Here is a 22,655-nt window from a genome sequence, read left to right on the forward strand (position 1 = left end):
AAAACTGAGACACAGGGAAACTAAGTCACTTGCCCAAGTACTTTTGTTGGAAGTACTAATGTTGGAGGTACCTGCAGGCAGGACCAACCACCTAATTTGTAGGGCTCACTGCAAAATGAAAATGCAGGGTCTTTTGTTCAAAATATATGAAGAATTTCAAGCCAGGCATGGCGGCTCACACCTGTAATCCCAGCACTTTGGGAGGCCGAGGCGGGCAGATCACCTGAGGTCAGGAGTTGGAAACCAGCCTGGCCAACATGGTGAAACCCCCTCTCTACTACAAATACAATAATTAGCTGGGCATGGTGGCATGGACCTGTAATCCCAGCTACTCAGGAGGCTGAGGCAAGAGAATTGCTTGGACCCAGGAGGCAGATGTTGCAGTGAGCTGAGGTCATGCCACTGTACTCCTGCCTGGGTGACAGAGAGAGACTCTGTCTCAAAATAAATAAATAAATAAATAAATAGAATTTCAAGACGCTGACAGCAGAACATTACACCAAGCACATGGGCCCTGTGTGATTGCACAGTGGCAGGCCCACAAAGTCCATATGAAGGCAGACATGAAAGTCGATTTTAAGAGGACATGAGAGCTAAGGCAGAGCTTTGAGGGCAGGCTTGCACACAACGAAAGAAACTCACAAGGAGTCATCAATAGGTAGGAGGAAGACTGGGAGGCACACTGAAAGCCACTAAGGTGGAGAAAGTGACACAAAAGAGGGAAGGGCCCAGTGAAACCAAATACAGCAAAAGAGTTAGGAGCCTGGGGATTAAGACGTCCCACGATCAAAAAGAAACCTTGCAGGCTGGCCACGGTGGCTCACACCTGTCATCTCAGCACTTTGGGAGGCCAAGGCAGGCGGATCACGAGGTCAAGAGATAAGGACCATCCTGGCCAACATGGTGAAAACCTGTCTGTACTAAAAATACAAAAACTAGCTGGGGATGGGGGTGCACGCCTGTAGTCCCAGCTACTCAGGAGGCTGAGGCAGGGGAATCACTTGAACCCGGGAGGCAGAGGTTGCAGTGAACCGCGATGGTGCCACTGCACTCCAGTCTGGCAACAGAGTGAGACTCTGTCTTTAAAAAAAAAAAAAAAAAGACACTTACACTTGAAATGTTTACCATAGCACAATTCACAATTGCAGAGATATGGAATCAACCTAAGGGACCACTAACCAATGAATAGATAAAGAATATGTGACTTATATATATATATTTGCACACACGGTGTGTATATATATGTGTATATACATATCACATGATTATATATATGTATATATATCACGTATATATTATATGTATGTTATGTATATACCATATGATTATATATGCCATGTGATATATATATAATGAAATACTATTCAGCCATAAAAAAGAACAAAATAATGTCTTTTGCAGCAACTTGAATAGAGCCGAAAGCAATTATCCCATATGAAGCAACTCAGGAATGGAAAACCAAATACCACATGTTCTCACTTATAATTGGTAGCTAAGCTGTGGGTACACAGAGGCATACAGTGGTATCATGGACACTGGAGACTCAGAAGTGGGGCGCGGATGAGGAATGAAAAATTACCTATTGGGTACAATGTACACTTTTCGGTTGACGGGTACACTAAAAGCCCAGATTTCACCACTACACAATTCATTCCCGTTACCAAAAACCACTCATTCCCCTAAAACGATTGAAATTTAAAAACAAAAGGATGCCTGTACCTTTGGTGATGGAGACATTTCTGTTGGCTTTTGGGAGCCCTACTCTCAGGACTGGGCAGAAGTCAGGCTGCAACATCCAGAGAACTTAATGGAAGTGACGAGCAGCTGAAGTAACCCAGGCTTTCTCATCTCAAGAAGCTCTTCCATTGCCAAGAACAGAGGGCAAGCTGATGTCACTACAAAAGTGATTTTTAAAGAAAGTCAAACCGCTTAAAGACTGCTTCTTTTTTTTTTTTTTTTTTTTTTTGAGACAGAGTCTGGCTCTGTCGCCCGGGCTGGAGTGCAGTGGCCGGATCTCAGCTCACTGCAAGCTCCGCCTCCCGGGTTCCGGCCATTCTCCTGCCTCAGCCTCCCGAGTAGCTGGGACCACAGGTGCCGCCACCTCGCCCGGCTAGTTTTTTGTATTTTTAGTAGAGACGGGGTTTCACCGTATTAGCCAGGATGGTCTCTATCTCCTGACCTCGTGATCCGCCCGTCTCGGCCTCCCAAAGTGCTGGAATTACAGGCTTGAGCCACCGCGCCCGGCCTAAAGACTGCTTCTTATTTCGGCCCCATGGGTACTAAGAAATGGCTTCCTCCTTTTCTTCTTTTCCTCCTCCTCCCACTTAGCCTCACAAATGGTTGGCAGACTCTATCCTTAAATTGTGGCCAGGGACTGGAGCTGAAAATGCCTTTGAGGATTCTTCTGCAGCAACCACTCAAATCTCTGTCTGGAGACGGGAGTGCCGCCTCTGAGGCTTCAGAACGGGCAGGGAGGCTCAGAACCAGCCACAGACTACTTTCTTTCCTTTGTCTGGACAATCGCAACCAGGAGGGAGAAATCATCGTAGGCTGTTTATTTGTAGACATTGGCCTGGCTGGTGGTCTCATTCTGAAATAAAGACACTAAAAGGGAAATAGGCAGACACCCCTGTCTTCTCCAGCCCAGGAGTTTCTACCTGGCACTAATGACATTTAGAGTATGATGATTCTTTGTTTGCCGGGGACAGGCTGTCCTGTGCATTGTCTCTGGCCCTTGCCAGATGACATCAGCACTCCCCACCCAATGTGACAACCAAAAATCCCTCTAGACATTGCCAAATGCCTCCTACGGGGGCAACACTGCCCCCAGTTGAGAACCGCTTCTCTAATTGATTAGCATGTACACAGCAAGCTCCCAGAAAATGCTGAACGGATGATTCGATTCTTTTTTTTTTTTTTTTTTTTTTTGAGACTGAGTTCCGCTCTTGTTGCCCAGGCTGGAGTGCAATGTCACTATCTTGGCTCACTGAGACCTCTGCCTCCTGGGTTCAGGCGATTCTCCTGCCTCAGCCTCCCGAGTAGCTGGGATTACAGGTGCTCACCACCACACCCGACAAATTTTTTGTATTTTTAAGTAGAGATGGGGTTTCACCAGGTTGTCCTGGCTGGTCTTGAACTCCTGACCTCAGGTGATCCACACGCCTCGGCCTCCCAAAGTGCTGGGATTATAGATGTGAGCCACTGCACCTGGCCAGGATGATTCTATTCTAAGAAGCTAGGAGAACATTCCAGATACCCCTCTGGGAACTATTCAGACTACCAAGCAGGGCAGTTCAAGAAGAGACCTAAGGCCGGACGCGGTGGCTCCTGCCTGTAATCCCAACACTTTGGGAGGTCAAGGCAGGCAGATCTCTTGAGCTCAGGAGTTCAAGACCAGCCTGGCCAATGTGGAGAAACCCCGTCTTTACTGAAAATACAAAAGTTAGCTGGGCATGGTGGCACACGCCTGTAATCCCAGCTACTCGGGAGGTTGGGGCAGGAGAATCACTTGAATTCCAGAGGTGGCAGTGAGCCGAGATGGCGCCACTGCACTCCAGCCGGGGCAACAGAGCGAGACTTTGCCTCAAAATTTAAAAAATAAAAAGAAGAGAACTAAGGTTTGTCTTCCGTTAAACAAAGGCAGACCTTCTAAGCAAAGGTCTTCTGTGAAAAAGACTTTCTGGAATGTAGAGGGGGAAGACTTACCACTGGGGCAGTGAGGAGTAAATGAAGTAAGACAGGCAAAGTGCTTGGCAGAGGAGTATCAAATGGAAAGTGTTAATTGGTATTTTTTTTTTTTTTTTAAACAGAGTTTCGCTCTTGTTGCCCAGGTTGGAGTGCAATGGTGTGATCTCGGCTCACCACAGCCTCCACCTCCCAGGTTCAAGCAATTCTCCTGCCTCAACCTCCCGAGTAGCTGGGATTACAGGCATGCGCCACCACACCCGGCTAATTTTTTATTTTTAGTAGAAACAGGGTTTCTCCACGTTAGTCAGGCTGGTCTCGAACTCCCGACCTCAGGTGATTCACCCGCCTCGGTCTCCCAAAGTGCTGGGATTACAGGCATGAGCCACCGTGCCCAATTAATTGGTGTTCTTATTGTTGTTATTATTATTCTATGTTCAAAAAACTGCACATAGCTCTTTACTCCTTAGAAAGTGGTGCAAAAAGATGTTGCACAGCACAGCCACTCAGTAGGCAGAGCAAGAACATTCCTGACTAGGAGAGTGTAGAGAAGATCAAATTTTAGAGCAGAAAAGAACATTTGAGATTATTTGGATCAACTTTTCACTTTACAAGTAAGGAAGTAGGCCGGGCCTGATGCCTCATGCCTGCAATCCCAGCACTTTAGGAGGTCAAAGCAGGAGGACCATGTGAGTATAGGAATTCGAGACCAGCCTGGACAACATAGCGAGATCCAGTCTCTATAAAAAAACAAAAATCAAGTAAGGAAGCAAAGTAAAGTGCAAGTACACAAAGGTGGTGTGAAATGACTCGTCCAAGGCCACAGAGAGCGTTAAGGGCGGGCCTGGGGCCAGAGCTCAGGCTTCCTGCCCCACCCAGAGACTGTTAGTCTGTCACCGAGGGGTGGAAGGGAGGGAGGTGCCTCCTCCCTCAATGTAAACCGGGTCCGTGCTCACAGACCTGTTCCAGAGACATCGCCGGTCAAAAATTCAAGTTCATGTGCAGTATTTTTAAGAAATGTTTCCATAGAGATGGACAAATAATTGGAAACAACAATCCAGACAGAAAAGAGCCATTCATTGGAATAGGATGTGTAGCATGAGCTGGGGTGACGGTCCTGCTGACCTGGAGGGATGGTCAGAAAAGCCAGGCTGAGAGCTGGGAGATTTGGGGTTATGAGCTAACATTCTAGGACAGGGGCTTGATATCCTTTTTTTTTTTTTTTTTTCTTTTTGAGATGGGACTTTTGCTCTGTTAACCGGGGTCGGGCACAGTGGTGTGATCATAATTTACTGCCACCTCAAATTCCTGGGCTCAAACCATCCTCCTACCTCAGCCTCCCAAAGTGCTGGGATTACAGGCATGAGCCACCGTACCCGACAACTGAAATTTTTTTTTTTTTTTTTTGAGACAGAGCCTTGCTCTGTTGCCCAGGCTGGAGTGCAGTGGCACGATCTCTGCTTACTGCAGCTTCTGCCTCCTGGGTTCAAGTGATTCTTCTGCCTCAGCCTCCCAAGTAGCTGAGATTACAGGCGTGTCACCACACCCACTCTATTTTTAGTAGAGATGGGGATTCACCATGTTGACCAGGCTGGTCTTGAACTCCTGGCCTCAAGTGATCTGTCCACCTCAGCCCCTCAAAGTGCTGGGATTACAGGTGTAAGCCACCTCCCCCAGTCCTGAAATCTTTTGATAGTCCTGTATGCACATCGATAATGCCCAGCCTGTGTGTCCACTGAACAAGCATAGGCTGGGACTTTCTGTATGCCAGGCCCAGGGGATGGTGCTGATGACACAATGATAGTTCCCTTTTTTTCCTTTTCTTTTTTTTTTTTTTTTTTTTTGAGACAGAGCCTCCCTCTGTCACTGCAACCTCCACCTCCCGGGTTCAAGCGATTCTTGTGCCTCAGCCTCCCGAGTAGCTGGGACTACAAGCACATGCCACCATGCTTGGTTAATTTTTGTACTTTTTTTTTTTTAGTTGAGGCAGGGTTTCGCCATGTTGGCTAGGCTGGTCTCGAATTACTGACCTCAAGTAATCCGCCCACCTCAGCCTCCCAAAGTGCTGGAATTACAGGCATGAGCCACTGCACCTGGCCTCCCTTTCCTTTGCTGGCTTCTAGAGGCCGCCAGCATTCTTTGGCTCCTGGCCTCTCCCTTGCATCTCTCCAACCTCTTGCCTCTGTCCTCACACCTCCTCCTGCTGATGACAGCACAGCCTTGCATTTTCTAGCCGAGGGGCCCTTGGAAAGGTACTTAGCATCTCTGAAACTGCGTCCTTGTCAGTGAGCTGGAGATCGTCAGAGCACCCACTTTGTATGAAGGGCAGACGGGAATGGGTGGAATGGGGTCTGTGTCAACGCCAAGCACTACGTCCTGCACACAATTTTATAACAGTAACAGTGATGGCGATCACCACCACTGTCATCCAACAGTCGTTTCCGTAGCTTGGAGACACAGAGGGAGAGGTGACTCCTGCCTGAGGCATTAGGAAAAAACTCTTTCTTTCTGGAGTGCAGTATCGTGATCACGGCTCAATGCAGCCTCCAACTTCTCACCTCAGGTGATCCTCTCCCCTCAGCCTCCCGAGTAACTAGGACTACAGGCATATATAAGAAAAACTTTTTTAGAAGTGATCCCTGAACTGGCCCTGATCAAATGACAATAAAGGAATGTGACCAATAGACAAGGGAGAAGGGGTGTGCTGGACAGAAAAATCAGGACAGCAGAAGGCATGGGTGTTTGTAGAACAGGGAGGTCCCAAGTGGCCCAGAGCAGAAGGTCAGGGTTAGTGCCAGGAGGCGGGATGGATGGCAAAGGGATCGAGAGCTAGGGCTTTGGGCTCAGGCTCAAGTTCAAGTCCTGCAGCTCCAGATAAGAGCTCTGCAAACTGGGGTACCTCGTTAGCTGCTGCCGCTGTGCCTTTGTGAAAGGCTCACGGGAACAGTGCCTACCCCCTAGGCTTGCAGCAATTAAAGGCCGTTCTGATATGGGAGAGGCGCAAGAGGCAACTTGGAAAGGGCTTTGCGGGCCTGGCCAAGGAGTTTGCACTCTGCAGGATCACGTCCTCGCTTTTCATCTACTCTTCATCCTGTGTGCTCCGTCATTTTCCCTCAGACAACAGGAAGGCTGACCACTGACCTTCCTAATCTTACGTCTCTGCCACTGTTCTCCTGAACTGAAAAATAATAGCTTTTGCCGGGCACAGTGGCTCATGCCTGTAATCTCAGCACTTTGGGAGGCCAAGGTGGGTGGACCACCTGAGGTCAGGAGTTCGAGACCAGCCTGGGCAACATGGTGAAACCCCATCTCTACTAAAAATACAAAAGTTAGCCAGGCATGGTGGTGGGTGCCTGTAATCCCAGCTACTTGGGAGGCTGAGACAGGATAATTGCTTGAACCCAGAAGGTGGAGGTTGCAGTGAGTCAAGATCATGCCACTGCACTCCAGCCTGGGCAACAGAGCAAGACTTCATCTCAAATAAATAAATAAACAAACAAACAAAGAAAGAAATAAAAATAAATAAATAAAAAAGAAAAAGAAAGAAAAATAATAATAGCTTTTTTTCCCACAGGTGGAAAAAATGTTATGAGACCACTGGTCACCTGTAAAATGTGGGTAATGATGGCATTGACCTTATATGGTTGCTTTGAGGATTCACAGAGTGAACGTGCAGAAAGTGTCAATGTTATAATGTAGGAGGCTAAAAGCTTAGGATCGGAAGTCAGAGGGACTGAGCCTGAATTGAAGCGATGTCACTTATTAGCTCTGTAATGCGGGCAAGTGACTTAACCTCTCTGGGTTGCAACTCCTTGTTTGTAAAATGAGGATGATAATATCAGCCACAGAGGTTCTTTGGCAAGCATACTAGGAGATCCTCTAGGATGCACTCATTAACTACGATGATGATGGTGATGATGATGATGATGTCCTTTCTGTTCACATATAAGACAAATTAGGCCCAGAGAGGGAAAGTGCCTTTCCCAAGGTCACACAGCAAGTTGGTAACACAGCAAGTTGGTAGTAATCTGTCACACAGGCAGCTTCCTGTAGGTTCTGCAGTCCGGGTGAATTCCTGGCATGAGTTCTGGGGATGGGAATCCGAGATGGTACAAAGCATGCCCCCTCCCTAGGCTGTTTTCCTGTGTGAAGGGCAAGGTAGCATCCCCCACCTGCAGCCTATAAATTCGCCCTGGTGGCCGCTGCCTCCCAGGACTGTGTGGCTCTGCCTGCTGAGGAATCAGATGGTACCAGCAGACGGTCTCTCCATGCTACTGGAACCTGCATCGCGCCCATCGTTTATTTTGGACAGGACGCAAGATGAGATATCAAAGGAATCAGCTGCTGGTCAGAGGAAACAGAAAAGGGCCAGAACTCCGCCTGGCTCTGCTGGGCACAGAGTAAGCCCCCTCTCCCCTGCAAGTCCGAATTAGGCTCCCCACTTTTAATCCAACTTTATTAATTGAAATTAAATCGAGTCAAAGATAGAGAGGCAAACTAGTTTCTTGGTTTCAAGCTTTTTGCTAAAAAAAAAAAAAAAAGATATATCTACATTTTTAAAAACTGGAGGTATTTATAGAATCAGAGTTAAGATTAGAGAGTTTCAAGTAACAGTCGAGGCCAATGGAAGTAAAGGGTCAGGAGTCCTGGCTCCCCACATTCAAATGAGCCAAGGGATGACCTCAAACACATCAGTTCGGGGTTTTATTTTTCCAACATGCTCTGCTGAATAATTGAGCTTTTCAGACCTCTCTGGAACAGATGCTGGTGTGAATAAAGCCTTCCTTTGCTCGAGGCACAACAGAAACACCCCCTAATGCCCAGCCAACGCGCCCACAAGATTTCAACTATTATTCAGGCCAACAGGAGGTATTGCAATTAAGAGATGATTGTCACCAACCCTCTTTAACAGCAAGCACGTCCAAGAAGGAGGCTCCGGGGGAGGGTGGCTCTAGGGGGCCACCATCGTCAGGGTTGGCAGGTTTCCACTCTGGGAGTGAGTGACCAGGTCACGGGTGGATTGAGACACTGATATTTTCTTTGGCAGGTAGGACATAGTAAAAACAACAAGGTCAGGAGACCTGGGACCAGAGGTGCCCCCAAGTCTCCCTTCCGTTTCCCTCTCTATAAAATGGACATCTCCAGAAACCAGCCCTCTAAGTTTTATTTTATTTTTATTTATTTAATTAATCTATTTATTTATTTATTTATGTTTTAGAGACGAGGTCTCACTCTGTTGTTGTCCAGGTTGAAGAGCAGTGGTGCTATCATAGCTCACTGCAGCCTCCAACTCCTGGGCTCAAGGGCTCCTCCTGTCTCAGCCTCCCAAGTAACTGAGACTATAGGTGTGTGCCACCACACCGGGCTACATATTTTATTTTTTGTAGAGACAGGGTCTCCCTATGTTGCCCAGGCTGGTCTCAAACTCCTGGTTTCAAATAATCCTCCCACCTCAACCTCCCAAAGTGTCAGAATTACAGGCATGAGCCACCACACCTGGCCCCTCCAAGTTTTAAAGTATTGAATAGCCCTCAAAGAAAATCAAACCAGCTGTGTCTCAGAGGATCCTTCTGGCAGCTTGCAGACTGTAAAGAATTTCAAAGAAACTCTGGTTGTTCCACTCTGGTTGTGGAAGTCATATTGGTCACTAGGATCTGAAAACATGTAGCTGAGAAGGGTTGAAGGGAATGGCTGAAGACCAGAGGGCGTACATTGTCTTTTCACCAACAGGAACTAGCAACCTTCTGTTCCACCAGTTTTTCATAGCAAAATTAAAAGGTTATCAAGGGATGCCTCCCCAATCAATGACTATTGTTAGGACGAAGAACAATAGACTTACCTTCACTTCAGCCTGTCTAGGATTCCGAAGTGCTTTTTGAATGCGAGTCCATTCATCCTCACAGTGACCTTGGAAGCATTCCATTAGGCAAAATCTGTATTATTTTTGCCTCTACAAAATATGTAGTGCCATTCTCTTGATGGAAAAATTAATCAAGCTATGATCTGAAAAGAATAATGGGGAGAAAATGTTGGGGGTGGTCTGAACTCACATGGACAGTCTGAATAACTCCCAGACTTAAAATGTTGTACCTAGACCTCTGCCGTGGTGGGGAAGTGTCGATTTTGAAGGGTCAGGGCCCGGAAGCACTTTCTGATGGTCTGAGCACCAGGAAGCCTTTAGGTTCACTGAGTTTGCGTCTCCTGAAATAATATTATTTATTATTCTTGGCTGTGCCGCTCACTTACTGAGTGACTTTAGGGAATCATTCTAACCTCTCCACTTTCCTCGTTTGTAAATGGGTTAATTATATTTGCCCACCTCACAGAAGTGTTGTGGAGCTAAAACAATTAAAGGTGAAACAGAAAAGGCCCTTTCCTCAAACCGCAGGCTGCCTGAGGATTCCTAACTCCGCATGCAGTGAAATAGCTAAATGCCTTCACTTACATGGGTGGTTATAGTCCTGGCTGGTAATCACCAACTGGCGATCAGTTCTGCAATCAGCAAATTTAGTGCCAGGCTGGGGGGACCTGGGGCAATGCAGGACTGGAGCACAAGTCCCAACCCTGCCACTTCCTGGCTGTGTGACCTTGGGTAAGCCGCCTAACCTCTCTGAACCCCTGTTTTCTGCTCTATGAACGGGGAAGACCTATATCCGTCCCTTTAAAGTTGCTGTAAGGATTCAATGAAACTCCTGGCATTTAATCGGTGCTTGATAAAGGACATCTATTATGAGGGCCTGTCATTTTCCATCAGGCCTAACAAACTTAATTAAGTGCTTACAAAATATGCAGTACTTACTTATACCACTGATGGGAAACAAGAAGAGGGTTTTAGGTGATATGTGGAATTTCTTAGATATATGGAATTAGGGAACATTAGAAGGAGGACATCAAACTTGTGATTTTAACACTGTTAGTGATTAGAATGAGGCTAAGTTGTTAGAACATGAGTTAATTTAAAAATTATACTAAATAAATCAAAGTATTTGTGTACATGGATAGGGTGAAAAAAAAATTTTTTTTTTTGAGACAGGGTCTTGCTCTGTTGCCCAGGCTGGAGGGCAGTGGCATGATCTCAGCTCACTGCAACCTCTGTCTCCCAGGTTCAAGTGATTCTCCTGCCTCAGCCTCCCAAGTAGCTGGGATTACAGGTGTCCACCATTACACCCAACTAATTTTTTTTTTTTTTTTTTTTTGAGATGGAGTCTTGCTCTGTTGCCCAGGCTGGAGTGCAGTGGCATGATCTCTGCTCACTGCAACCTCCAACTCCAGGGTTCAAGCGATTCTCCTGCCTCAGCCCTCAAGTAGCTGGGATTACAGGCGCCTCCCATCACAACTCAGCTTTTTTTTTTTTTTTTTTTTTTTTTTGAGACGGAGTCTCGCTCTGTCGCCCAGGCTGAAGTGCAGTGGCCAGCTCTCAGCTCACTGCAAGCTCCGCCTCCCGGGTTCCCGCCATTCTCCTGCCTCAGCCTCCCGAGTAGCTGGGACCACAGGCGCCGCCACCTCGCCCGGCTAATTTTTTGTGTTTTTAGTAGAGACGGGGTTTCGCCGTGTTAGCCAGGATGGTCTCGATATCCTGACCTTGTGATCCGCCCATCTTGGTCTCCCAAAGTGCTGGGATTACAGGCTTGAGCCACCGCGCCCGGCCGAGATGGAGTCTTGCTGGGTTTCCTAGACTGGAGTGCAGTGGTATGATCTTGGTTCATCGCACCCTCCTCCTTCTGGGTTCCAGCAGTTCTCCTGCCTCAGCCTCCTGAGTAGCTGGGATTACAGATGTGAGCCACCACACCTGGCCTTGGTAAAAATTTTTAAGTGGTACATGAAAGGCCTCAACATTCCCTATATGGAAAAAAGTGCTGGGCTAGTGGCAGACTCTGATCTTAGGTTTTCACATTCATCAGTCATGTGACTGTGACCAGGCCCCTAAGTCTCCCTAAGCCTCAGTTTCCCATGTATAAAGTGGGCTAATAAGATGTAGGAGAGTAAAAATAAGATAATAAAAATGAAAACCACTGGAAAATTGCAAAATCATGGTCCAATCTAAGAGGTTCATTGTTATCCCTACTGTGTGGTTTGACAGAAATGATCTATACTTATCCACCAGCCTATGAGACAATAGCAGGGATGACATTCAAAATCAAGGATGGTTCAATCCCAACTCTGCCAGACATTAGCTTGTAGCCTTGAGCAGGTTCTTTAAGGTCTCTGAGCCTCCATTTCTTCATCTATAAAAAAGGGTTAGTAATAACACCCTTAGCAATTCAACTCAAAGGGCTCATTTTCCTCTAAAGAACGACAAATCAAAGGAAAAGCCCAATAGCCCAAAGAAAAATGGTGTGAAAAGATAGTGTACCCCAACTAAAATATAAATGGCTCTTAAATATGTAAACACATCCTCAATCTCACTCATAAGAGAAATGCTCATTAAAATCACACTGAGGCTGGGCATGGTGGCTCATGCCTGTAATCCCAGCACTCTGAGAGGCTGAGGCAGGTGGATCACTTGAGGTCAAGAGTTCGAGACCAGCCTGGCCAACATAGTGAAACCTCATCTCTACTAAAAATACAAAAATTAGTCAGGTGTGGTGATGCATGCCTGTAATCCCCACTACTTGGGAGGCTGAGGCAGAAGAATCACTTGAACCTGGAGGTAGAGGTTGCAGTGAGCTGAGGTCATGCTACTACACTCCAGCCTGGGTGATAGAGAGAGAAAAAGAAAGAAAAGAAAAGAAAGAGGAAAGAAAGAAAGGAGAAAGAAAGAAGAAGAGAAAAGAAAAACACACTTTTTTATCATTAAATTTGCAAAGAATTGGTTTGATAGAGATGTATCAGTAAAGTATGGGAAATGCAGGTGCCTGGATATTGATGGTGGGGAGGTAAATTGTTACAAATTCTATGAAGGGCAATGTACAGTTTCTCAAAAGTATTAAAGGGCTTATTCTTTGAGGCAAGCTGAATCATGGTGTCCACATTCTAATCCCTGTAATGTGTGAGTGTTACCTAAGTGACAACAAAAAGGACCTCGTAGATGTGATTAAAGCAAGAATCTTGAGATGGAAGGTTATTCTAGGTTGGCCCAGTGGGTCTGATGTCATCACAAGGGTCCTTGTAAGAGGGAGGCAGGAGGTCAGAGGGGAAAGGTGATGTGATGACTGAGCAGAGGTACAGGGAAGTCCTTTGAAAATGAAGGAAGGACCCACAAGCCAAGGAATTGAAGCAGCACTACAAGCTGAAAAAGACAAAGAAACAGATCTTTCCTTAGAGCCCGTGGGAGGAACCAGCCCTGTCCACACCTTGATTTTAGCCCAGTGAAATTGCTTTTAGACTTCTGACCTCCAGGACTGTGAGAGAACAATGTGTGTTGTCTTGGGCCACTTTGTTAGTGGTCCTTGGTTAACAGCAGCCACGGAAAACAGACACCCCCTTTCCCCAAGCAATTCCACTGTTAGAACTTCATCCAACAGATACACTGGGACAGGTGCAAAATAACTGCATACAAGCTTCTTCATTAAAGCAGAAATTGTAGTAGCCAAACACTGGAAACGAGCTAAATATCCAACAGGGATTGGTCAATAAAGCTGAGTACCTCCGTGGAAGGGAGAGAAGGAAGAAGTGAGGGAGTAAAGGGAGGAACAAAGGAAAGGAGGAAAGGGAAGGGGAAGAAAAGAGGAAAAAACAAACATGCTTGTAATCCCAGCACTTTTGGAGGCCAAGGTGGGAGGATTGCTTGAGCCCAGGAGTTCAAGTCTTCAATGAGCTGTGACTGTGCCACTGCCCTCTCGCCTGGGCAACAGAGCGAGATGCTGTCTCTAACTAAAAAATAAAAATAAAAAAAAGAGAAACAAATAGGCTTTCTAGATTTTTAGTCCAGCTGTGCAGGCTCAAAGGCCCTGGGTCCCTGGCTGCAGGTCCCCTGAAGGTGGGACAGTGGAGGATGAGAGAACGTGATGCCTCTGAAGTTAGGTCATCACTGACCTCAGTCTGGCTTTCTCCCTTTCATCCTGAGCAGGGTCCACCTAGGCATGGCTTTCCTGTCCCTCCCAGCCCTTTAGAGTGGATATCTGCAGGCTAGTTGTCCTGTTGATAAATCGGGGTAGGTTGTGACCTCACGTTGTCTATCAGGCTCAAGTCAACCCAAGACATGCTGCCTCTTTTCTGCTGCACTAAACCTAGCAAGGTGACACCCCTCTAACACGCCTTCCCTCTGCCAACCCCACATCCAGCATTTAAATTGCAGGAAGATCACCATTGTGACAGTAGATTTCCAGCTGACACCCCCAGGGTAAGCACTAAGGAGCTCCCTAATTATCTAATCCTGAGAAGCCCATGGGTGAAGCCGAGTGGAGCTCTTCTCTATCAGTAAACACGACATGCAGTTCTTTGTCTTCAGTGCAAAGCAAGGCTTTTTCCTGCCATGCGAGGAATACTCCTGCATGATAGATTAAAATCCCTCAAAGAGAGAGAAAGAGGAAAGTAAAATAAATGTATTTCCATGACTATAAGTACAAATCCCCGTGCGAGGCCCCGTGCGATCCTCAGCTGGGCTGGAGCTATTTTAAAACGAATGAAGCAAACCTACTCGATTGAAAAATCCTCTGTTACAGGATAGAGATGGGTAAGAAATCAGTGCCGGGGCTCTTGGAGTGCTTGATTGTGGTTATAAACATTACTAGCTGCATCAGCAAAGCTGCTGAGAGTCCACCGTAAACCTTTTTCGAGAGGAATCAGGAGGCAGGGCTGACCAGGCAAGTTCAAAACCTGAACCCTTGTTACTCAGAGGCTTCCTAGGCTGCTAAAAATATCCAGTGATCTGCCTAAAGCAGGGACAAGTGAGGGAAGCCTTTCTTCCCTCTGCTTCCTTGTCGCCTGCAAGAAAAGGAGCCAGTTAATGGGCGACAGAGGAGGAAGCAAATCCAACAGATACACAGAGCAGCAATTTTTGCCACGTGCATTGTTGCACAGAAGGATGGCAGCGGTGTCTTCCTACGCTGAAGGAGCTCAGGGGAGGCCACAGCCTGGACTTTAGACCAGAGAGAATGTGAGTTCAAATCCCAGCTCTACCACTGATTCATTTGCGTGGTCCTCTACCCAAGACAGGGGACTTTATAAGCCTCAGTCTTCCCATCTGTAAAATGGAAACAATAATGCCACCACGTGAATTGTAAGCTTTAAAGATAATATAGGGTAAGTGCTGGACTTGCAGTGCATTTCCCAATGGCAGCTGTTATTATTGCTGTGACAACTTAGTGAGGAGAGACAGATACATAAAAGCAATGGGGGCTGAGCATGGTGTCTCGCACCTGTAATCCCAGCACTTTGGTAGGTCGAGGTGGATGGACCACCTGAGGTCAGGAGTTCAAGACCAGCCTGGGCAACATGGTGAAACCCTTTTGCTACTAAAAATACAAAAGTTAGCTGTGCATGGTGGTGCATGTCTGTAATCCCAGCTACTTGGGAGGCTGAAACACGAGAATCCCTTGAATCCAGGATGCAGAGGTTGCAGTGACCTGAGGTCATGTCAGTGCACTCCAGCCTGGGTCAGAGTGAGACTCTGCCTAAAAAGCAATGGGAAATCAAGCAAGCAAGAGGAAGAACATACAATCCCAGGGTTGTATGGTTTGGACATAAGCATTGGAAAAATTCTCAGAATGGAAAGGTTCCTGCCAAGTCCTTACCTGATCTCCAGCCTATAGAAATCTCCCCTAAGCTTCCAAAGCCAGGGAAATGCTAGATTTCCTCAAAGCCTGTCCAGATGTGCCAGTGGTTTGTTCTTCCTTTGCAGCACTGGGCATGTGTAGAACTGAATGGCATCATTCCCTCTCTGTCGCCCAGGTGACTCTCAAATGGCAGGTGTGTAATGTGTGTAATAAATGACTAGGTCAGGGCGCTTGAGTAGATAGTGAGAAATACACTAAGTAGAGAGGGCAGAGAGACTCTAATTGATGTGGCATGTGTATGTGTCAGCATTCAATCAGAGAGGCTGGGCCACCATACATATCTGTGCACATATACTTACGTGTGTGTGTGTTTGTGTGTGTGTGTGTGTGTGATAGAGATTTGACCTTACATGATTGTGGGAGCTGTTTAGCAGTCTCTGTAAAGCTGCTGTCTTTGCTCCTGATGCTGGAGCCTGAAGTCCTCAGGGCAGGCATTTGGAAAGAGAAGAGGAATGTTATTCAGACACCAACTGGTATACAGAAATTTGATTCTAACACTAGCCATTTGAAGTTAGTGTCAGATTCCACAATTTTAAGGGCATGGTTGCCAAGAAGACTGCCCTACTTCAAATACTAGCCACAGTGGGGTCCTCAGGGCCACCTGCTCTTCTGACCAACTGGCTACAAAGCTTAGGAGAGGTTCTCACAACCCCTTTTATATTCACTAATTCATTAGAACAGTTCACAGAACCTAAAAAAGCACCATACTTCTGATGACTGTTTTATTGTAAGGATGTAAATCAGAACCAGCCAGATGAAGAGACACATAGGGCAAGGTTTGGGAGGGTCTCAAATTCAGGGCTTCCATGCCTCTTCCCATGGATTTGGGGTACACAGCTGCTCTGGGGACATTTATGTGTTCACCAACCAGGAAGCACCACTGAGCTTCAGTGTGCACAGTTTTTATTGAGTTTCCTTATGTAGGCATGATTGATTGAGTCACTTGCCATGTGATTGGACTCAATCTCCATCTCCATCCCCTCCCCAAAGGGCAGGTTGACTCAAAGTTCCAACCCTTCTCATAATGGAGTTGGTCTTATTAGTGACCAGCCCCCATTCTGAGTCATCTTATCTCTTAGCATTAACTCAGGTGTGGTCCAAGAGGCTCATGAAGAACAAATACACTCCTATGACATGAGAAATTCCAAGGATTTAGAGTCTCATTCCTAGAAACCAGAGGTAAAGGCCAGTCAAATTCTTTATTATACACTGGACGCCACGTCAGGCAGTGCAAGAACTTGCTGGAACACCAGGAGGACTGGCAGAAGCCTGTGGATGTTCACTATGGACTGAAAGTTTATGTCAAAATTCATATGCTGAAACTCTAAACTCCAATGGGATGGTATTTGTCAATAAGACATTTGGGAAGTGATTAGGTCATGAGAGTGGAGCCCTCTTGATGGGAGTAGTGCCATTGTAAGAAGAAAATGAGGCTGGGGGCAGTGGCTTATGCGTGTTATCCCAGTGATTTGGGAAGTCGAGGCAGTTGGATTCCTTGAGCCCAGGAGTTTGATACCAGCCTAGGCGACATAGTGCCTGTCTCTATTAAAAAAACACACAAAAATTATCCAAGCATGCTGGTGCACACCTGTAGTCTTAGCTACTTGGAAGGCTGAGGTGGGAGGATTGCTTGAGCCCAGGAGTAAGAGGTTGCAGTGAGCCAAGATCATGCCACTGCACTCCAGTCTGGGCAACAGAGCAAGACCCTGTCTCAAAAAACAAGAAAGAAGAAGGTGAAGGAAGAAGGAAGAAGGAAGAAGGAGAAAGAGAATGAAGAAGGAAGAAGGAGAATGAAAAGAGAGAAGATAGAGAGAAGAAGAAGGAGGTGGAGGAGGAAGAGGAGAGAGCTTGCTTTTTCTCGCTGTGTTCTCCACTGTGAAGACTCAATGAGAAAGTGGCTGTCTGCAAACTTAGAAGAGAGCCCTCACCAGAGCCTGCCCATGCCAGCATCCTGATCTTAGACTCGCAAGCCTCCAGAACTGTGAGAAAGATGTTTCTGGCACGTAATGCTAGCACTTTGGGAGGCAGAGGCAGGTGGACTGCTTGACCCCAGGAGTTTGAGATCAGCCTGGGCAACATGGCAAAACCTATCTCTACAAAAAATACAAAAATTAGCTGAGTATGGTGGTGCCCACCTGTAGTCTCAGCTACTTGGGAAGCTGAGGAGGGCCACTTGAGCCCAGGAAGTCGAGGCTGCAGTGAGCCATGATTGTGCCACACTCCAGCCTGAGTGACACAGTAAGACCCTGTCTCAAAAGAAAAAAAAAGAAGAAGAAGTAGTCTGTGTTGTTTAGGCCACCCAGTCTACAGTAATTTGTTCTAGCAGCCCACACTAAGCCACTGTTGTTGTAGCCTCTGGTATTACTGGTGTGGGTATCCTGAGGAAGCTGCGGCCCTTTGTTGTGGAGATGAACATGCACACCTGGCCCAGGAGCTGGAGCAACTGGAGGGTCCAGGGAAACGTGCAGCATTTGCCGATCCTGGCTCCCACCTCGAACCAACAAGAGGAGCCAGCAGATATGCCGTGATGTCTGTGAGCCTTGGAAGGGCTGCTGCTTCAATTCCACGCTCCAGAATCTTCACACGTGCTTCTCTTGTGGCCACCCTTGCCAGAAACACAGGGAACGGCATCCTGGGAAGTACAGGTGAGCCCAGCCAAGGCGACACAGAACAAAGCCACCATGTCAGTGTGGGAACAGGGAGAAGCCAATGTGAAAGCAAGTTCAGCCTGAATAGTCGTGATGGAAGGAGGAGAGGAACCACCACAGAGTGAATGAAGGGATGGGAGGAAAGGTGTTTCTAGGACTACCGTGGAGCTCCATTACTCCAGGACAGCACTGACTGCTCCCTGAGTCTTTTTATTTTTATTTTATTTTATTTTATTTTATTTTATTTTATTTTATTTTATTTGAGACAGAGTCTCACTGTGTTGCCAGGCTGGAGTGCAGTGGCTCTAGCTCGAATCACTGCAACCTCCACCTCCTGGGTTCAGGCAACTCCCCTGCCTCAGCCTCCCAAGTAGCTGAGACTACAGGTGCACAACAAGATGCCAAGTTAATTTTTGTATTTTTAGTAGAGACAAGGTTTCACCATGTTGGCCAGGCTGGTCTCAAACTCTTGACCTCAAATAATCCACCCACCTCAGCCTCCCAAAGTGCTGGGATTACAGACGTGAGCCACCGTGCCTGGCCTCCCTGGGTCTTTTTAAAGCATGCAGCTACCCTGGGAGGGGACGTCACCAAGACAGACCACAGAGTCTAGAGATTTCTGGAATTTTCCCTGCTTTTTTTTTTTTTTTTGAGATGGAAATTTCACTCTTGTTGCCCAGGCTGGAGTGCAGTGGCACAATCTCAGCTCAGTGCTACCTCCACCTCCCAGGTTCAAGTGATTCTCCCGCATCAGCCTGCCAAGTAGCTGGGACTACAGGCGCCCACCACCACACCCAGTTATTTTTTTGTATTTTTAGTAGAGATGGGGTTTCACCATTTTGGCCAGGCTGGTCTTGAACTGCTGACCTCAGGTAATCCACCTTCCTCAGTCTCCCACAGTGATGGGATTACAGACATGAGTCATTGCACCTGGCCATTTTCCCTGCTTTTAACTTGTTTTATTGTCCCTGTTTGACACAAGCCTCTGACACATGAAAACAAATATTGGTTGTGCCATCGTCTATAGAATCAAGTTATTTTTTGGACTGTGTTTCATTCTTTTTTTCTTTTTCTTTAGAGACAGGGTCTTGCTCTGTTGCCCAGGCTGGAGTGCAGTGACACAATCATAGCTCACTGCAGCCTCAACTTCCTGGGTTCAAGTGATCCTCCTGCCTCAGTCTCCTCAGTAGCTGGGACTATAGGTGCTCATCACCACACCTGTCTAATTTTAAAACTTTTTGTAGAGATAGCTATGTTGCTGACGGTGGTGTCAAACTCTTGGCCTTAAGCGATCCTCCTGCGTTGGCCTCCCAAAGCACTGGGATTACAGGCATGAGTCACCAGGCTGGCCCTGGACTGTGTGTCTATAAAGAGCCAGAAGCAGACCCAGGGGCGCTCCCTTTGATGACTTTGCATCTTCCTCTCCAGATCCACCCACCTACCCCTTTAGGGCTTGTGAGATACAAGGACTTATCACGAACACAAGCCGGGGACAGCCTGCGAGTCTTGACTCCTGCAGGCACCCGGGAAGCATGGGAGCTTTCCTGGTGCCTCCTCCAGTCGTGCCTCTCAGCCATTTCACGGCCTGTTAGCACTCTGTCAGAGAGGAGCCGAGGCTCAAAGCAGCCCATTTCATTACTGAGAAGCCATGCCCGCTTACAGAAAGAGGATGGAGGGACGATGGGAGGTCAGGAGCTAAAATGATGCTTGTCAGTTATTCATTCTCTCCCATTATTCATTCTCTACATATCTGGGAATCATTAAGATATTTTAGAAAAAAGTATAATAGATGGTTGGGTGCAGCGGCTCATGCTTATAATCCCAGCACCTTAGGAGGCCAAGGAGGGAGGATCGCTTGAGCCCAGGAGTTCAAGACCAGCCTCTGCGACATAGCGAGACCCTGTCTCTATAAAAAATCAGTTAGCTGGGTGTGATGGCGTGCACTTGTAGTCCCAGCTACTCAGGAGGCTGAGGTGGGGAGGACTGCTTGAGGCCAGAAGTTTGAGGTTGTAGTAGACTATGATGGTACCACTACACTTCAGCCTGGGCAACAGAGCAAGACCCTGTCTCTTTTAAAAAAAAAAAGGAAAGAAAGTAGACACAGAAGAATATTCTGGGAGAATTGATAAGCTACTAAGGAACAGGTGTATTGGTCCTATATGTCCTCAGATTTTCAGGAATTATTAATTTCAAAGTTCCATCTTGTTGCTGGGAGAAAGATCTTTATTTTTGTTTAGAAAATATGGTCAAATATCTCTACATGAGGGCTGGGCATGGTGGCTCACAACTGTAATTCCAACACTTTGGGAGGCTGAGGCAGGCAGATCGCTTGAGGCCAGGAGTTCGAGACCAGCCTGGCCAACATGGTGAAACCCCGCCTCTAATAAAATTATAACAATTAGCCGTTGTGGCACACGCCTGTAATCCCAGCTACTCAGGAGGCTGAGGCATGAGAATTGCTTGAACCTGGAAGGTGGAGGTTGCAGTGAGCCAAGATTCTGCCACTGCACTCCAGCCTGGGCAACAGAGTAAGACTCTGTCTCAAAAAACAAACAAACAAACAAACAAACCAAACCAAACCAAACAAAAAAACACCCCTACAGGAGAAACCAGCAACTCGGCATCCCCGATTCTTCTGTCTCTCTCTCCTGACACATCTAAGCCACTCGCAAGTCCTAGAGATTCTACCCTCACGCCACACCCCGAGGCCACTTGCTGTTCCTTCGCCGTTTCCACAGCACCGTGCCATTCCAAACTCCAGAAACTCTTCTCTGAGGACTAGAGTAGCTTCCCAATCGGCTCTGTCCTTCCCCTGTAGACGTGGCCTGCTGTCATATTCTTAAAAGATGACATATTTCTTGGCTGTCTTCTTAGAATAAAACATTGTCATCACAGGAGTCCCACCTCCTCCACGTTTTAGAAAACAGAATGAAAATTCCCAGGCGCTCTTGTGTGCTTGTGACCCAGAACCCAGGCATGTGGTGAGTATAGAAGGCCCATCTTCGTGGGCATGGGTGAGGATGGAGCCCCCAGATGCATGTGGCCACGATGGCATCCCCAGTGGTCCAAAGGATGCCAGGTCGAGACGTGACATTGGTCCTGGGCATTGTGAGAACCTGGTGTTTGGTGGTTAGCAGGGGCAGCAGCGGCAACAAAGATTTTGGCCTCAGGCCCCTTGGCAGGCACTGCTGTTTTGGGCGGGGCGGGGGGGGCTGCTCTTGAAGGCTTAATTTCAAGTCTGACTCTCTCTAGTCCTCACTGCCCCCCACCCCAATAATTTTGTGAGTAAACTCACTTCCTTGAATACATAAATCTCTTTTCTGCTTAGAAGAGCCAGAGCGGATTCTGTTGTTTACCCTAAGAACAGACTAATATGCCTGTCTTCAATTTGATCTCCAGTCGGGTCAGAAGTCAAAGTGATCTTTTATTTTTGTTTGTTTGTTTGTTTGTTTGTTTATTTTGGGACAGAATCTCCCTCTGTCACCCAGGCTGGAGTGTAGTGGCATGATCTCAGCTCACCGTAACCGCCGCCTCCCCAGTTCAAGCGATTCTCCTGCCTCAGCTTCTCGAGTAGCTGAGATTACTGGTGCCCGCCACCACGCCCAGCTAATTGTTGTATTTTTAGTAGAGGTGGGGTTTCACCGTGTTGGCCAAGCTGGTCTCGAACTCCTGATCTCAGATGATCCACCTTCCTCGGCCTCCCAAAGTGCTGAGATTACAGGCATGAGCCACGGTGCCTGGCCTATTTATTTATTTTTAGACACAGGATCTCACTCTGTCACCCAGACTGGAGTGCAGTGGCGCAATCATGACTCACTGCAGCCTCGACCTCCTGGGCTCCAGGTGATTCCCCGCACGTCAGCCTCCTGAGTAGATGGGATTGCAGGCTTGCATCACCACACCTGGTTAATTTTTCATTTTTTTTCTTTTATTTTTGTAGAGATGGGGGTCTTGCTATGTTGTCCAACTTGGCATTGAACACCTGGCCTCAAGCAATCCTCCCATTTCAGCCTCCCAAAGTGCTGGAATTACAGCCATGCCCAGCCCACAGTCATCTTGCAAAAACTGCAGTCACCCAGCATCGCTCACCTCTGGGTCACGGGGTTGCTGCTCAGCCCCACAGCCTCATCCCATCTCATGCTGCTGCTGGCTGTCTCTGCTCCAGCCACACTGCCCCTAACGCAAGTTTTTTGCCCATCCCAGACTTGGTACCAGCTGTTCCCTCTGCCTGGAGAGTTTCCCCTTCAGTCCTTTCCATGGCTGACCCCTGGATCGCAGCTTCAATGTCTCTACCTCCCAAAGGCTTTCCTGGACCACCCATAGCAAAAGAGCATGTCTCCTTATTATTCCCCATTTTACCACCCTGTTTATTTCCTTGGGAATGTGCACCCCAATCTGAAATTATTTTACCTACTTATTTAATGTTTATAGGTTGTCTCCTTCACTAGATTACAGACTCTATAAGGGCAGAGATCATGTTTCCTCATTAATGCAGGATCCCCAGACCAAGCACCCTGCCTGCTCCATTGTAATAACTCAGTAAATATCAGTTAAATGAGTGCATTAGAATGACGACTAGCATTTATCGAGCACCTTTGCGCTGGAA

At 47.2% G+C, this 22,655-nt stretch overlaps 1 protein-coding gene across 3 annotated transcripts in view; it reads right to left on the bottom strand.

The window, feature by feature from the left end:
* SPRING1 (SREBF pathway regulator in golgi 1) overlaps window positions 1–22,655 on the bottom strand; it is a 160,617-nt gene that overhangs the window by 23,862 nt on the left and 114,100 nt on the right. The window contains exons 6-8 of one of the 3 annotated variants that reach the window (XM_077955309.1): window positions 11,790–11,909; window positions 9,524–9,687; window positions 1,720–1,895 (exon numbers count right to left, since the gene is read on the bottom strand). The exons of 1 other annotated variant lie outside the window; for it this stretch is intronic. In XM_077955309.1, the coding sequence (XP_077811435.1) occupies window positions 11,790–11,909 (120 nt within the window). In that variant the 3' untranslated portion in view covers window positions 1,720–1,895; window positions 9,524–9,687. Of the gene's footprint in view, window positions 1–1,719; window positions 1,896–9,523; window positions 9,688–11,774; window positions 11,910–22,655 lie in introns of those variants that run through there. One more of the 3 variants, XM_077955310.1, reaches the window with a different exon arrangement.

Source organism: Macaca mulatta, chromosome 11 (genome assembly GCF_049350105.2).
Source record: "Macaca mulatta isolate MMU2019108-1 chromosome 11, T2T-MMU8v2.0, whole genome shotgun sequence".
Taxonomy (NCBI): domain Eukaryota; kingdom Metazoa; phylum Chordata; class Mammalia; order Primates; family Cercopithecidae; genus Macaca; species Macaca mulatta.